Genomic DNA, 18,116 nt, shown 5'->3' with positions numbered 1-18,116 from the left:
TTGTACATTGGAGAACTATTTTATGGTTCATTTTCTATGAGGGCTCTGAGACTTTCCTTGGAGATCTTACAGTACTCTGAAAATACTGGTACCTGCAGTCCGCAATGGACATTTTTATTTTGCTATGACATTCAGTAGTCAATTGCAGAGTCTTGAAATGATAGTGAAGCTCGGAATTTAAAATACATATATTAATGTGTGGTTAATACACTATAAAATATGATTAAAAGTATCAATTTAAGATATAACATATAAGACTAACTAATATATAAGTCTAAGATTATGATATAAGTCTAATGTTGGTCTATGTATTTTTTCTAGTCCTAAAGAATATTCTCACATATAATAAAGAATTTCCATTTGATGTTCAGCCTGTCCCATTAAGGTAAATAAATAAGCATCCATATTTTATCTTCTGATTTTATTATCTATTTTATGCCTGTTTTTCAAATATTTCTGTATTTTTTCCCTATCAAATTTGGTATTGGTGATATGGCTGATACCATTGGTAGCAATGAGATGATTGACATTGACATTTATATCAACATTAACCTAATAATCAGCATCTTATCTGGGAAGTTAGTGGCTATGAGGGTTAGCTGGTGTATTAAGTGGAGTAGCTCACTAATTTTTCTGTCCTTTTTTATATAGGAGAATTTCAGCCCCTGGTGAGGAAGAGCATTTGGAATTTGAAGAAGATGAAGAAGAAGGTGGTGCTGGAGCAGGGTCTCCTGATTCTTTTCCTGCTAGAGTGCCTGGTGGGTACAAAAAATGTACATTATATAATTCAAGGTCAGGTGTTTGGAACTTACTTTTGTACTTGTTAGTGGCGGGTAAAACATCTCCAGGTTTGCCAATCTTAAGCAAATTATCATGGCCATTCTGATAGCGGTAGCTAATGGTTTATTGTGAAAGTATCTTACTATTTGTGTCAGGGATCCTCAAAACATCCCGGGTTTAGTGATTGGCTAGGAAGACCCACAGGACTCAGCATATAGCTGTACTCACAGTTGTATTCTGAGTCATTACAACAAGAAAACACAAGAACAAAATTAGCAAAGGGTAAAAGCACACAGGCAAATTCCAGAGGAAACCAAACTTCTAAGAGTCCTCTCCCAGCAGAGTCAAATATGTACTTGATTCTCTCAACATTATTTCACACCTGTAAAATGAAAAATATTGTCTATTGGGGAAACACTGTAGAGATTCAGTGCACAAGACACTTATTGGGGTTAGCATGAACCAAAACTAAAGACTCCAGGAAGAAAGCAAGTGTTCAGCACAAACCATATTGTTTGCATGGACGGTTTAGGCACAGTGATCTTCTTAACAGGGCATGATGGGAATCCTGCTGAAATCCAGGTTCCCAGATGCTAGCCATGGACCAACATTGTAAGTAGGCTTTCTAGAGTAACTGTTTGCTATGTTAATTCTTTTCTTTATATATCTAGCTGTTCTTTAAATAATCATATATGATTGTGAAACCTGGACCTGGAGGAACAGATACTATACAGTTGCCCTTAACAGGGAAATAAAGAATACATAGCAAGTTCTTTTTATTTGTGGAAGATCTTGACAAGGTTGTAAAATACCCTAGTCAAGCACCCTGAGTGAATTTTTTGCCTCTTCCACTTCTATAATTTCTTCTGTTCTTATACAGTGCACAGTTTTTACTTCTGATGAACTAGTTCATTTTTTGGAAGTGTGGAAATAACACTGTACTATTGTGATGCATTTTTTATGCTTTATGGTATAATTAAATATAATATACATATCATCCAGAAAACTTCATAATTAAAGTCATATTCCAGTAATTTAAATACTCTTTGGTAGAAGACGTTTGAAATATAAACAGTATAGGCTTAGACAAACAAGATACCTGCGCTTTTGAGTCTAACATCTGCCAATCAGTAGTTGAGTGACTGTACTTTTTTCTTTATAAAAGGAGATGTTGACAATGCCTAATTCATAGGGTTACAATGAAAATTAAGGCACCACATACAAAGCATTTGGCATGATACTTTTCATTTGCTGGGGTAGTGGTGGCTACTGTATTTTCATTATCACTTCTAAATGGTGCTAACAGTCCTACACCATAGGGTTATTGGAAAAATTACAGTCACTATAAAATGTTATTGTTAGTGTTTCTTTGATACAAGGTAATTATTTCCAATCTGTTTGTCCTTATGAAGAAAGAGCTATATTTTACTTGTCATATTTGTAGGAAATTTCAAAATTGCTGAGATGATGAGGTAAATAAATTTGCTAAAATTTTTCTGTATTTTTTATTTCCTTTTCAAACCACATGCTGTACTTGAAATAGATTCCAGTTCTATAAATTTCTGGTTTGATTATTTGTTCACTAGCTATACTTCTGTAGCAAACAAGATCCTTGAAGCAGATGATGTAAGTCATGAAATGGACAGATTAAGGTCTTTATGGGTTTCAGGTTGCTGAGTTGAAAAGAAACTCTGTAAATTAAGTCTATTTGCTATGAAAGATTAAGCCCAAAGTAATTAGATTTTTGTATTCTGATATAGCATTTTGGTATTTTATTTCAGAGATACAGAAAGCTCACTAAACCTTTCTATTCCCTGAATTATTTTCCTCAAAGTAAGAAAGAGTACATATAGTTCAATTGGCTATATTTGATTTTCGATCATATTTTCCAGGGCCTGTGTCATTATAAAATTAAAAATGTCATTGAAGGACAATTTGACCTTTAACTTAATTGTAGAATGGGGAGAATTGTTATACTGTGGACATCCAAGATTTCATTCATGATAAGGCTGTTGTGTCTATATTATCATGGCAGGGTGCTCCTAAGAATTATAACATTTTTATTATCTTTATTTTATGTAATTTATATAATTGTAAGTTTGTTGTATTTTTTTTTTTTTTGGTACTGAGGATTTAACACAGGGGTACTTTACCAGTGAGCCACATCCTCAGCTCTTTTTATTTTTCATTTTGAGACAGGATTTCACTTAGTTGCTGAGGGCCTCACTGAGTTGCTGAGATTAGTCTTAAACTTGGGATCCTCCTGCCTCAGCCTCCCAAGTCACCTGGATTACAGGCTTGTGCCATAGCATCTAGCTTATTATGATCTTTTGAAAAAATATTGATTAAGGTGTCCCTTACATATATAAAAGGCATCTTTTTTTAGTGTGCAGCTTTATGAGTTTTGACAAACACACATGCTAAACACTACTACTGTTAAGCTAATGAGATGAAGTATAATATATGACTATGGTATGACCAAGAGTAGTTTATTCCCATTTAAAATTAAAAATGAATTTTTATCCAACCTTTCTTGAAAAGAATAAAAAATTGTTAAACCTTTCTTTGACATTAATATCATTTTCAAAGCCTTCAATTCTCATAAGACAAACAGTAACTTTTGTGTACTGCTTTAAACACTAACTGGCTTAAGTACAAATAGTAGTTTAATTTTCTTAAGGTAATCTCAGTAGATTTCATTTAAATAGAGGATATAAATTTATAACCTATTATTTATTACCTGAAAACTTATTTATCATTTTGAATATTAAAGCTTCTAAATGATAAACCAAAGTAATACAAATAAAAAAATAGCTGATCAGGATTATATGCTTATAATCCTAGCTACTTAAGAAATTGAGGCAGGAGGATTGCAAGTTTGAGGCCAGTGGGGGCAACTTAGAGAGACTTTGTCTCAAAATAGAAAGAACTAGGGATGTAGCTCAGTGGTAGGGTGCTTGCCTCACCTGTGTGAAGCCCTACATTTGTTTCCTAGTACCACATGCACAAATAGCCATGACACAATTTTAGACAAAATTTAAAAAAAAATTTCTGAGTGACCTAAACATAAGCCTAGCAATCTCAACATTATTCTAAATTTGTATTGGTTATTCATCTTTTATATAGTCTTAGATATGTACAAAAACTGTTTTTTGAAACTCAAAATGAAGAGTGAATCTTACTTCTTTAATATCAAGCCTGTACTTGTTTCTTTCCTGCATAAATATTCAATTCTGAGTTGAACTTGAGAGTTAAGCAAATATGGATTTCATTTTCAGCTAAAGTGCAGTGTTTTTCTTACTCATGCATATAGGAAGTTGAAAACTGCAACAAAATATTCATTGCTGTTCCATGAATATTAGGGCATCCTTATTTCACAGAATTTCAGAATATATTTAGGGTTAAGCAGTAAATACCACCAAAGTGTGCAGTTAAACTCTGGCTCTCCGTGCACTTCCTTTCTCTCAAAGTCTCAAATTCTCAGACTGAGCCGAACAGTCAGAGCCAGAGTCCCTTATCCAGTCATGTACTTATATTGAAAGGAAAGGAAAATACCATTCAATGTTATCTGGAAGTTCTCCTAGCTATTTTTCAATAGTTTTAAGGCTTGTTAATATTCTATTACTCTCAAGCAGTTTTGGAAACATTTTAAGATTTCTTTTTTATAATTTGTCTTGTTTGTTTGTAGTACTGGGGATTGAAGTCTGGGGTGCTCTACCACATAGCTACATCCCCAGCTCTTTGACTTATTTTTTTTTTATTTTGAAACAGGGTTTTGCTAAGTTGCCCAGGCTGGCCTCTCCTGCCTTAACTTGCCAAGTTCCTGGGATTACAGGCATGCACCACTAAGTCTGGCTAAGTTTTTTTTAATCCATGAATCTTGTCACTTGAAGTCAAAAGGTTTTCTCCAGAGCTTTGCAGAAATTGGTTTATAGGAAATTTCTATTGAGTATGCTCTTCATCAAGGCTCTAAGCAACATCTGGCCTGCTTTGTCTTGAAAGTCCTCTGGCCACTCAAATTTTTAACCCAACACCTGTAGTAACTCTTCCTTGCATGCTAAATGGCATCTGTGTATGAAGCATATACCCACTGATTCGTCTTAGGTTTTGTGAGAGTATTTATTATTTTTTTCCAGATATGATGGTTACACTTAAGAATTCAGCCATTATCCAAATCACATATTTCTGAACACAGAAAAATACATATTTCTAGTACCAGTCAATAAAGAAAATAAAAACAAGAATATATTCATATAACTTATATACAAACAACTTTAATCAGGTATAATTTTTCACAGACCTAGAAATATTATTATTTGAATGCTAATGACCCCTAAGATTTTTATCAAACTTTTAATATAATTTCAAAGTGAACAAACTTCTTATGATTTTACTCTTTATCTTGAAAGGTTGGACCAGTTTCTCAACTACTAATCAGTTACCAACCAAAAGAAATTGTGCATGTGTTTTCATATTTTCACACAATTTGTATGTGTGTACAAATTGCAGATGTGCAGTACAAATTGCAAAATTTTTCTCTTGCTAGATTTTTAAGACCCATTTCATGTTTTGTGCCATTTACAAAATGTTATGACCAAATAATGATTTGATAATACCATTATTTTTAATTATGTTAAAATTATCCCAAAATAATAGAAAATATTATTTTATATATATCATTTTTATTGGATTTTAAAATTACAAAGAAATGTGCACTTAAAAAATGTGTGTGACAGACTTTGAATTTGTAGTATCAAACATCTGAATTTAATTACAAGTATGATAAATCTAAAACAAAGAAGACATAAATATATAATCACACACATATGATAATGCTTAGTTTACATTTTAGATATCAGGTTCATCTCTGTCCTAAAAGTATGGACAACAAATTTTGTACTCCTTATTCATGACATTTAATTTACCAAGCACCAAGGCAAAATGAAGACTGACTCACCTCTTATTGAAGTAAATGCCTGTGACAAACATTTGTACAATATCATGTAAAAAGCAAATTCAAATCAGTGTTTTAAAAAATATAATCTTTGGTAATTTTCCTCTTTTAATGTTCTGACCTAGAAAATGATGTACTATTTTGGAACGAAGACTGTCATGCCATTTCCAATTTTGGACTAGAAATTGTCCTTATAGTATGATATGAGATATAAACAATAGAAATTTTTAAAAAGCAAAAATAAAAAAGTTGAAAGAAAAGAATGACTTCCTCTTCTGCATGTGAGGACAGGGTCTTAAGGATCCCATTGACCTTCATATCCATGTCACTCCAGACTCATCCTCAGGCTGGTGGTCCTTTCATTGTCTGATTCTCCATGATCTCTATGGCCATCCTACTTGATACTTAGACCTTCATTTTTCTCAGCATCCTCTTGGAACAAAGAAGTTATGGGCAGGGGGTGGGGGGCTTCAGATGTTCTCCCATTGTTTTTCTGTACCTGTTGCAGGTAGAGTGGTGCTTCATTGCTTGGTCTGTGTCAGTGCTGTGGGGTGCCCAGCAGAGGCCGAGGCCTTACTTGCACAATTCCCTTTCCTCTCCACAGTGGCAGTGGCTGTAACATTCTTGGCTAGGTCAGACGCTTTTACACAGTTTTTAAAACATTCTTGAGGGAACTTGTCTATGTTTAACAAACAGCCATTTGGGGGATCCATAGCTACCTTCACAAATTGTTTTCCACAGATGAAGCACAATGAAATAGAACAACTTGAGTTTTTACCCAAGTACCACCTGTTAATAAACAGTTTCCATCAACAAGATGGACTTTTTGGTATCCCCTATTACAGTAGTGTGGTAAAATGGTTCCAAACCTTCTAATTCATTGTCATTACTTTATCAGAGTTGTCTTTAGGTTTAGGCTTAGAATCTTCCTCTCGCAGAAAATCACACTGAATTGAGTAATTCCTTCCAACTCTTTTTGACACCAGTGAGAGCATGCTTGCTCTGGTTGGTGCATAAGAGGTGGTTGGGGGCAGATAAGTCAGAAAAAGACATGCTTTCTGTGTTCAGTACAACTTGGGGCTCACCAGCTACCAATGGCTTCCTTTGTCTTGCAGTAAAAACTGAAAGTGGAATTAACCAAATGAACACAGTCCTGCTGCTCACTGCTATATGAGTGTTAAAGACCTATCATATTGCTATCTGGGCTGCTCAGTCTCTGTCCATTCCTGTGAATGTGCATTGCCCAGTGTACAAAGTTCAAATGTTACTCTTTTTTAATCACTCCCTTACTTGGAGTTCTTAGTGACAGCTCAATAACATCCATGGGATGTTATTGAAAACTTGGTTTGGACAGCTGTAGCCATTTAGAGTTTTCCATATTTAAAAGTATGAGGCATAAATAGTGGCCTCACAAAAATGTCTATATTCTAATCCTGGGAACCTGTGACTGTTATGTTTACATGGCAAAAGGAACTTTGCAGAAGCTTGAGATGGGGAGGTTCTCCTGCAGTTCCTTTTAAGGCTTTAGGGACAATTAAAATAAAGATGTTAAAATGAGACATGATGGTTAAAAGCATGGACTCTGTAGCCAAACTTCTGTGTGATTATGGATAATTTGTTTTTCTATGCCTCACTTTTCACCTCTGAAAAATAGAACTAAACTATTGTTGTGAGGATTAGATGAGAGGATTAGGATAGTATGTGGCACATCACAAATACTCACAAGTGTTAGCTATTTCTTATTTACATAGCAATTCCATGTGGAAGAACATTTCTTCTGATCTTTGCTCTAGATCTGAGAGCAGATGATCTAGCTGGAATAGCACAGTTTACACTGGATTGTGTGTAGTGATTTCTTTCTTATCCTTGTTAGTCTTCAAATTTTATGAATGTAGTTGACTTGTTCTCATATTACACTATGTAATTGGATATGTTAATTCTTCACTTAGAAATCTTCCTTTTAATGCATTGGCTCAATTTACAACTATCATGGTTTTATCTTTGATGCAAAAACATGCATATAGATGGTATGGTATTATTTTAGCATTTGATCTTCTTTTATGTTTATTATTTCTTCACTCATTGATATAGATTCTCTAGCCATTTGTTTACTAGAGCATGATAACCTCTAGAACTGAAAATTCAGTCATTCATTCAATAAAATATTTCTTCAACAAAGATCTGTTTATTCCTTGTGCATACCACAAAAGGAACAGTTCCCACACCTTTTAGGATGCTTATTGTGTAGTCAGCAAGACAGAGCCAAAAGCACATGATTATGATTAGAGATGTGCACCAATGTCATAGGTTGGCAAAAAAGAAGGGCTGAGGGAATTCAATAAATCTAGCCAGATTTAGGACTCACTGAGTATGTAGGAGTTGACCATGCAGAGAGAGAGAGCACATCATAGACCATTCTGAAACACCTTAAATAGGCACCTTTCTATGTAATCTATGATCTTAATTACACTCAGCTTCCTTCATAATGGAACACAATGTTTGACATTCTACCTTGAATTAAACAAGAAATTCAGACTTGAAATCACTGCCTCCATATTAAATTATTCGAAGCATAATGATTACATTAAACCTTACTGTGTAGTCTCAGGCAAAAAGATTGTTGGTAAGGAATGTAGCATCAGCCCTACCATTTCAACTGAAAGACCTAGATGATGACAGGTTATAAAATTGACTCACCCCAAAGTAACAACAAGTTTAATATCAACTTGGAAAAAAATAATCTTAACATCAAAAAGACTTTGAAAGTTGTAAAGCAATCATCTTTTGAATGTCAAAAAAGGTAGTAAAGAGGTAATACATAAAAGAAGTAACATTCTTGGGGGTTTTGGGGGGTGGGGTGGGGTGGGTTCTTTTTTTGTCTTTTTTAGAACTGGGGTTTGAATCCAGTATTTTGCAAATGCAAGGCAGACACTTTGCCACTGAGCTACATCCCAACCCAACATTCTTAATATATAAAGAAAAATTTTAATTGTAATAACCAAAGCAGAATACATGAGAGGAACAGACAATATGAGCGAGCGCACGAGCGTGCACACACACACACACACACACACACACACACACACACACACACACACACACACATTTAAAAAACATCCGTTAAACATAAAAAGATACTCAACTTTATTTTTAATAAAAAACAGAAATTAAAGCTACTGTTGGTGAGTCTTAGGGGAAATAGGTACTTATTAATCACTGGTGGGAACAGAAAAATGGTGAGGTTCCTTTGGAGGGGAATTGAGCATTCTCTAACAACATATAAGTACATATTTTTTCCTTAGCAATCCCATTCCTGAGAATTTACTTTGAAGATGCACCCCCAAAATACAGGAAAAAGAGGAGGAAACATTTGCATATACACAAGATTCTCTGTTTAGGTGTTTTTTATAATGATAAAAAGTTAGAAATAAAGTAACTGCCATATGAAGATTGACTGAATAAACATAGGATGCTGTAGAAAATAATTCAGAAAATCTCCATGAACTAATGAGTGATTTTTCAAATTATTGTTAGCAGAATTTATCAAGGTAGTTCACATTAGCAGATTAAGGGGAAAGATTTCATAAAGTTGTCAACAATGCAGAAAAAGTTTTCAGTTAAGTTTGAAATACAGCCTTGATTTTAAACAATTCTTGTCAAAGAACAGAAAAACATCCTTAACCTGATAAAACATGGCTACATGACATTTACAGCCCAAAATCGTTTAATGATGAATTTGAACAAAACAAGAGTGTCTATTACTTCTTTTCATCAGCATTGTTTTGGAAGCTCTAGCTACTGCACTAGGACAAGAAAATGAAATATAAAAGGGGGGATGTTCTTTATTTGCACATTTATGAATATATAGAGAATATATGCAAAAAACCTATTCATAACTCATTAATAAGATAATATGGTTCCTGGATAGAAAATCTGTACAGACAAATCAATTTTATCTCAAACAAGTAATAATTGCTTAGAAAATGAACTATTATAATATTTATAGTAGTATTAAATAATATCAAGGACCTTATTATAAATTCAACAAAAGAAATATAAGAATTTTATGTAGAAAATAAACCTTTATTGAAAGAAATAAAAGAATATCAAAAGGAAAAGGAAACTGGAGCAATCTTGAAATTAGGGAAAAAGATGGAAGAGTGACTTAATAATTGTTATGGTTGGTGAGATGTTGAATTGTACATTCTCTTTTACTTTTTTCATTTCTCTCAATTGAATTGTTTATGAGAATGCATTTTATAAAAACAGTGAAGTCATTATTCTTTTTTTTCATTTGTTCATAATAGTTATTCTTGACATTAGATTCATTTGGACTAATTATAAATGCATGGGATATAATTTGCTCCAATTCAGTCCCTTCACCCTCCCCATCCTCCCTCCCACTGTTCCCTTTCATCTACTTTACTGATCTATTTATTTTCATTTTTTAAAATTAGTATGTTATAGATATTCAAAATGATGAGTTTCATTATAGTATATTCACATATGTGCATTGAAAAGTTAATTTGGTTTCATTCCACAGTTTTTCCCTACCCACTCCCCATTCCCTTCTTTTTCTTTTATTGATTTTATTTTTTTTAAATACACGACAATGGAGTGTATTACAATTCTTATTACACATATAGAGCACATTTTTTTATCTTTGTATAAAGTATGTTCATGCCAATTCACGTTATACATATACTTGTTTTTTTTGCATTACAATTCTTATTACACATATATACCACAATTTTTCATATCTCTGTTTGTATATAAAGTAGGTTGACATCCAATATGTGTCTTCAGACATGTACTTTGGATAATGATGTCCATCACATTCATTCCACATTCATTAGGAGGCTAATCCCCTGCCTCCTCCCTTTCCCTCACTCCCCTCTTCCCTATCTAAAATCCATCTATTCATCCCATGTTCCTCTTCCCTACCCTATTATGAGTCAGCCTCCTTATATCAGAGAAAACATTTGGCATTTGTTTTTTGGGGATTGACTAACTTCACTTAGCGTTATCTTCTCCAATGCCATCCATTTACCTGCAAATGCCATAATTTTATTCTCTTTAAAAAACGTTCATAGTGTATATATGCCACATTTTTAAAAATCCATTCATCCACTGAAGGGCATGTAGGTTGGCTCCACAGTTTAGCTATTGTGAATTGTGCTGCTATAAACATTGATGTGGCTGTGTCCCTGTAGTATGTTGTTTTTAAGTCCTTTGGGTATAGTCCAAGGAGAGGAATAGCTTGGTCAAATGGTGGTTCCATTCCCAGATTTCCAAGGAATCTCCATACTGCTTTCCAGATTGGCTGCACCAATTTGCAGTCCCACCAGCAATGTATGAGTGTACCTTTTTCCCCACATCCTCTCCAATACTTATTGTTGTTTGTCTTCATAATAGCTGCCATTCTGACTGGAGTTGTATCTTAGTTTTGATTTGCATTTCTCTGATTGCTAGAGATGTTGAAATTTTTTTCATATATTTGTTGATTGATTGTATATCCTCTTCTGAGAAGTGTTTGTTCAAGTCCATGGCCCATTTTTTGATTGGGTTACTTGTTTTTTCAGTGCTTAGCTTTTTGAGTTCTTTATATACCCTAGAGATTAGTGCTCTATCTGATGTGTGAGGGGTAAAAATTTTCTCCCAGATGTAGGCTCTCTGTTCACCTCACGGATTGTTTTCTTTTGCTGAGAAAAAAACTTTTTAGTTTGAATCCATCCCATTTATTGATTCCTGGTTTTAATTCTTGTGCCATAGGAGTCTTATTAAGGAAGTTGGGGCCTAACCCACATGATGAAGATTAGGGCCTACTTTTTTCTTCTGTTAGACGAAGAGTCTCTGGCTTAATTCCTAGGTCCTTGATCCATTTTGAGTTAAGTTTTGTGCATGGTGAGATTTATGAGTTTAATTCCATTTTGTTGCATATGGATTTCCAGTTTTCCCAGCACCATTTGTTGAAAATGCTATCTTTTCTCCAGTGCATGTTTTTGGCACCTTTGTCTAAAATAAGATGATTGTAATTTTGTGGGTTAGTCTCTGTGTCCTCTATTCTGTACCATTGGTCTACCAGTCTGTTTTAGTGCCAAAACCAAGCTGTTTTTGTTACTATTGCTCTGTAGTAGAGTTTAAGGTCTCATATAGCGATACTCCCTGCTTCACTCTTCCTGCTAAGGATTTCTTTAGCAATTCTTGGTCTCTTATTTTTCCAGATGAATTTCATGATTGCCTTTTCTATTTCTATGAGGAATGCCATTGAGATTTTGATTGGAATTGCATTAAATCTATATAGTGCTTTTGGTAGTTTGGTCATTTTGATAATATTAATTCTGCCTATCCAAGAGCAAGGTAGATCTTTCCAGAAATAGTAAATGAATTCAGCAAAGGAGCAGGATATAAATCAACACCCATAAATCAAAGGCATTTCTGTATATCAGTGACAAAGCCTCTGAGAAGGAAATGAGGAAAACTACTCCATTCACAATAACCTCAAAAAAATGATACTTGAGAATCAATTAAAGAAGTCAAAGATCTATACAATAAAAACTACAGAACCCTAAAGAGAGAAATCAAAGAAGATCTTAAAAGATGGAAAGATCTACACATTCCCTTCTTAAAAGGAGAAAAGGAGGAGGAGGGAGGGAGAGGGGGAAGTTGGGCAGGGTCAGATCAGAATATGATAACCCAAAGGGTGGGGTTTGGCCTGCTGAGAACTTCTAACTGAAGGAGATTGGAATCTCAAAAGCAAGCTCAGCAGCAAAGCCTTTGCTCTCCTCCTGCCCTCCTGTCCGTTCACCCTTCTCTCCCAAAGCCAGTCATAAAACCTAGAAAGTGCTCTCTCTCTCTCTCTCTCTCTCTCTCTCTCTCTCTCTCTCTCTCTCTCTTTCTCTCTCCCTCTCTCTCTCTCCCTCTCTCTTTCCTTCCTTCCCTGCTATTCCCTTCCTGTCCCCCTACCCTCCCTTCCCCCCTCTCTTAAAAACCCTCATTCCAGACAGGACCTGCCTTAGGTCCAGAAGGAAAGAAGGCCAAGAAGATGACCAGACAGGGCTTGCTGGGACCCTGGCAGCCTTTTACCATTAGCTCACACCCCCTTTTCCAGTCATTTCTACATGGCCATCCATTCTTCATGGAACATAAACATAAAAACAGGAGTTTTCCCTGGATCTCTAGGTCTTTATTTCTGAAGGCTTTTAGGTCAAATAAAATTCTATTAAATAATTGTAATGATTTTTAAAATGTAAAGATATATACTAGTTCATAAATTAGAAGAAGCAGTTTATAAAGATAGACTCTTTCTGAAACTCATCTGAATTTTTATTGCAGCTATAGAATGAAGATACTGTATTAGTGGTAAGAGGATAAACAGTCCGGTAAGACAGAATAGAAAACTCAGAAAGTGATTGCCACATGATTTATGATTGAAGTGGGACTGCAGATCAGTGGTAAAAATGTCAGTCTTTTTAATGAGTAGTGCTGAGACAATTGAGTATTTATGTGAAATTGAATGAAATTAAAGCCCCTACTATACACTGTAGTCAATAATTCTGTGTGACATATGGAATTAAGTGTGAATGGCAAAACAATAAAATGCTTTCAAGATAATACCTTTATGATTTTGGAGTGGGGTAAGTTGTCTTAAATATGACATAAAAAGCACTGATAGTAAAGGAAGATATTAAGAAATTTGATATTACTAGCAGTAAGTATTTATCATAATCAGAAGACACCATGGCAGAGAAAAGTCATTCTTAACATTCAAAACTAATACTTGGTGTTAGAAGTTAGCAATGGTTGCTATCTTTTGGAAGAGTGAATTGGATATGGTGGGGGGAAGGACACTCCCAGGAGGCTGATCATATCTTTCCTAGATCTGATACTAGTTATACAGGTGTATTCACTTTGTGGAAGTTCAGCAAACTGTACTAACAATTTGTACATTTTAAAATGTATATGCTCTACTTCAACAAAAAGTCTTTATAAAGGAAAAGTACTAAGAAGCTATTTGTAAAACATTTGTCCAGCAAAATAATAGAGACCTCCTACAGCTCAATAAGATAGATATCTCAATAAAAAATTGAGCAAAATAATTGAACACACTTCAGAAAAGAGGAAATCATATATTTGATTTATTCTAAAAGGTGCTCAACCTTATTAATCTTCAGAGGAATGCAAATTCAAATGATTGATTTCTTTATACCAAAATTGGCTAACATGAAGAATCTGAGAAAACAGTACCTAGTGAGGATGTGGAGCAATGGGAACACTACTGCACTTGGGCTAGGAATAAAAATTGGCACAACCACCTTGGGAAATGGATTGTCATTACATAGTAGGTATGGAGGTAACATGCCAGGTGACTTAGTGATTCCTCTGTTTCAGAAATGGGTGCTTATGGGAACCAGAAGATGTTCAGAAGAGTATTTATTATAGCCTTGTTAACTATATCCAAACACTTGAAGTAATTCAAATGTCTATCAACACAAGAATGTGTACATAAACTGTAGCATATTTATACAGCCATGTACTACATAATAGAATGAACTTTTCTGCAGAAAAATTCATATATGATATACATACATGTGAATATGTATGTATATAAATATAAATGTATACATATTCACATTTTTCATAAAATTTCAGAGGTGTTTTTTAACTCTCTGAAGTTCATCCCAGATGTCCAGGTACAAGCCCCTCTTCTAAAAGTACCCTCATTTGTCAATCAAAGAAGATGCATAAAAGGTATTATGTATATATTTAATGATATCAGCCTGAGCCCATTTAGGTTTGTTAATGCAACAGTGGACTGCAGCCTCCAGGCCTTCCCATTATTGCATTTGTCTGTATTGTCTTCATATTTGTTTAAATTAGAAAGTAATACATTTTTAACAGCACTGTTGAGGTATAATTTGCATTTCATAACATTTCCCTTCTGTAAGTATAAAATTCATCGATTTTTGACACCTCTATAGAGTTTTGCATCTGTCATCACTATACAAGTTCAGAACATTCCCATCACCTCCCAAAATTTTCTCAAGCCACATTTGCCATCAATCAAATGTGTATTTTCAAATGTAGTGTGTTTATTGCTTCATGTATTTCAAATAACTCATCATTAAAAGTAGCATAACACATTGTTGAATAGAAACTTGAAAAACATCAACCAAAATCTTTTGTTAAGTGTATTTTGAGGTTCTGTATACATACTTGATTAAAATCAGCTTATTTGCATCTGTTCTCTATTGCTAGTTTCAAAAAAGGGAACATACTGAACAGTTGATTTCTTCCTTCATATGTCCTTGGTGGGTGAATGTTGTCATGTTGTTCTGGGTAGGTTTTTAGTTTTAAAAATTTTAGTTGGTTTTGGGGAAAATGTTCAGTTATACAAATGGCCATTTTATATGGCAGTCTCTATAGTACTAATTTCTGAGAGAATAACTCATACAAAATAGAATGAAGAATAGAAGTTAGACTATATAGTTAAATTAAAACATAAATATCAAATTGTAAATTATTTTCTTTATTAGGAGTAACTAAAGAGAAGAATGTATTGATCAACTCTGATATTAAATGTCTCAGACTTTAGAACAGTATAACAAGTATTTTAAAAGCTTTTCTCGTCTTTGTTCTACCACTTCATATTAAGATGCTGAGTATAATATAGAAGTACATATGGAATATAAATATTATGTGAGCATATTATACAATTATGTATAATTGGGCTTCCTCAAGTAATCTTTTTAACATACTTTTATTATACATACTATATACTATTATTATAGAAATGATTATTTCTGCTTAAAGGTGATTTATGGTTGGGAAATGCAGATATATTATGTGTAAAATTAAATATTTTTCTAAAAAAGTATAACATCAGATGTTCATGAATTTCAGAAATAAAAATACATAATGCCTAGCTAGTTCCTAAGAGGTAGGCTATATCTTCTGTTTGTCAAAGTATTTACTCTGAATTGTTGGTGGAGCTAACTTTTACTGAGGTTTCTCTGTTGCCAGGTACTTTATTACCAAGGTTGCCATCAGAACCGGGAATGACATTACTCACTATCAGGATTGAGAAAATTGGTCTGAAAGACACTGGACAGTGCATCGATCCCTATATTACAGTTAGTATAAAGGGTAAATAACTGGCAAATTGCATTATGTTTTTTCTCATATGGGACAAAGTTTTTGACAGGGGATGGTCTTGTATATGTGACAACTTACTTTAATGCATTCTATAATGAGGCAAAATCCTAGAAGAGATCATAACAGAACATAGTTCGAAAGACTTACAAAAAATATTTCCTACTTATACACTCACTTTTGCTTTTGAGTTTGTATAGATTTTTGCTCTTCAGATTCCATCTAATGTGCAGACTAAACATACACATTGTCCTTAACAGCAGCTACAGTCTTCAGGATATAGATTAACAATAGCACCCCTCACCTTCTCCTATCCAGTCTATATTAATTTCTCTCCACAAAGCCCCATTTCCTATTTTCCCATCTCTCCTGCTTCAGCCCCTTCTTCTTCCTGTGCTACTGAGGTATCTACTTAGGTGAATCCTACAGAGGCAGATGAAAATCAGGGGACAGGGAAGTAGGGTGCAACCATAACATCCATGCCCTGAAAGCAATCCCGTGGGATGATGATGTGATTAAGGAATAAATTATACCATTTTACAGAAATAACTATAGTTAGTACAAATGGCTTATTTTAATCTGTAGTTTTGCACCAAAGGAACAGATCGGTGCTGAAATTAAATGGAGGAACTTTTATCAATTGCAGAAATAAAGTCAGATCCATGGGTTCATTAGTGCTAATTAAAAGAAAAATATGACCACAAAGAAAAACATTTATTTAAAGAACATAATCCACAGCACTAATACTGGTACACTTTTAAATTCCGAGGTTACCAATTATCAAATATATAGTGTACCGGAAAATATTTACATTGTTTGATAGGCCATTTATAAAACTGCATACTCATTGAGAAAGTATACTTAAAACACAAAAATATTTAATGATGTTGTAAATGTTAAATTACCTTTGCATATGTTATACTGAAATATTTTTATGTAAATATTTTTTTAATTATTAAATGTACTAAATTGTTTTTTGAGCTTTTTGAGACACATAAATGAATAACACATAAACACTGAGGAGTTATTAAATGAGTCCATGTTGAATTTGACTAAACTGAGATTTTTAAACCCGGAAAATTAAAACTATATATAACGTGCCATCTGGTTGTTGTAAATTCAGGGTATGTTGTAAACAGTATAACCAGAATTTAGATAATATATATGAAAAATTATTCATTAACCAAAGGGTTTTTGTTGGCTGTTCTCATCCATTTTTGGTTCTTAACAGGGAAATTATGATAAGGTTAGGTTTAAAGGCTTTTCTAAATAAGTCATATACTTGATCAAAGTTAGAAATTGGTGGCAGAGCTCCATTGTGGCAAATTATATACTCCAGATTTTTTTTGGCATAGAAATATATAGTGGGATATTCCCTATGAAAAAAAAAACATGTTTGTTCTTTTTACCACTTCACTATGAAGATCAAGTTTTGTCCACTTGGCCATGTAAAGGCTTCCTACCACTTCACTATGAAGATCAAGTTTTGTCCACTTGGGCCATGTAAAGGCTTCCTTGTCCCCTTCATGAGGTCTCCTATCCAGTCTATATTCATTTATCTCCACATACCCCATGAACTTTAACAACTCTCACATACTTGCTCACACCAAATAGGAATCTCTTAGCCTGAGAATCTCCTCTCAGCTCTTTCCATGCCTCTTTAGGAACTGTAACCTTTGCAGTTTCTATATTTTCCGTCTGTATATGTGAATGCTCATAAGCAGAAACTTAATTGTTTCTCCAGATCTGAATGACATAGATTTAACTCCTGTGCAAGATACTCCTGTGGCTTCAAGAAAAGAAGATACATATGTTCATTTTAATGTGGACATTGAGCTCCAGAAGCATATTGAAAAATTAACCAAAGGTTTGTAATTATCAGTTACTGACTTCTTAAGGACACAGTACTTATCTGGGTTTGTGTTCATAGTATACTTAACACAAGATCTTATGTCACATAGTTATGAATATTGACTTAAAGTCAAATCAAAAATTTTTTTAAAATATGAGAATTAGCAGTTGCATTATCTAGTTGTGTAATAAATGTGGTTAAATATTATTTGATAGGGAAGTTTTTCTCATAATACAGAGTTAAGGAAGCAGGTTCCCTAATAATTACCTTAAGTCCTTTTAGGAACCTAATGATTACTTTCTAACAGTTAAAGAATTATTTTTTTTTCTTTCAATAAGATGCATTGGGTAAAAAGATACTATAACTGGCAGTTAGTTT

The 18,116-nt window shown here is 33.9% G+C and overlaps 1 protein-coding gene across 1 annotated transcript; it reads left to right on the top strand.

The window, feature by feature from the left end:
- Positions 1 to 296: 296 nt before the first annotated feature.
- On the top strand, positions 297 to 17,837 carry LOC144375142 (axin interactor, dorsalization-associated protein-like). The gene is made up of 4 exons (XM_078038726.1): positions 297 to 385; positions 652 to 758; positions 15,758 to 15,880; positions 17,631 to 17,837. The coding sequence occupies exons 1-4, from the start codon at positions 297 to 299 to the stop codon at positions 17,759 to 17,761; spliced, it is 450 nt and encodes a 149-aa protein (XP_077894852.1). The 3' UTR covers positions 17,762 to 17,837.
- The last annotated feature ends 279 nt before the right edge of the window (positions 17,838 to 18,116 follow it).

The sequence above is a fragment of the Ictidomys tridecemlineatus genome, chromosome 2, assembly GCF_052094955.1.
Source record: "Ictidomys tridecemlineatus isolate mIctTri1 chromosome 2, mIctTri1.hap1, whole genome shotgun sequence".
NCBI classification, from domain to species: Eukaryota; Metazoa; Chordata; class Mammalia; order Rodentia; family Sciuridae; genus Ictidomys; species Ictidomys tridecemlineatus.
The sequence above is the reverse complement of the archived record's forward strand: the minus strand, read 5'-3'. Positions and strand labels throughout refer to the sequence as shown.

What these genes read in the sequence shown, in the direction of transcription:
- LOC144375142 (XM_078038726.1), top strand. Translation starts at nt 297, where the DNA reads ATGTTGGTCTATGTATTTTTTCTAGTCCTAAAGAATATTCTCACATAT. An exon ending in TTTTCCTGCTAGAGTGCCTG is followed by an intron (nt 759 to 15,757) that starts GTGGGTACAAAA and finishes CTCTGTTGCCAG; the next exon opens with GTACTTTATTACCAAGGTTG. An exon ending in TATTACAGTTAGTATAAAGG is followed by an intron (nt 15,881 to 17,630) that starts GTAAATAACTGG and finishes TTGTTTCTCCAG; the next exon opens with ATCTGAATGACATAGATTTA.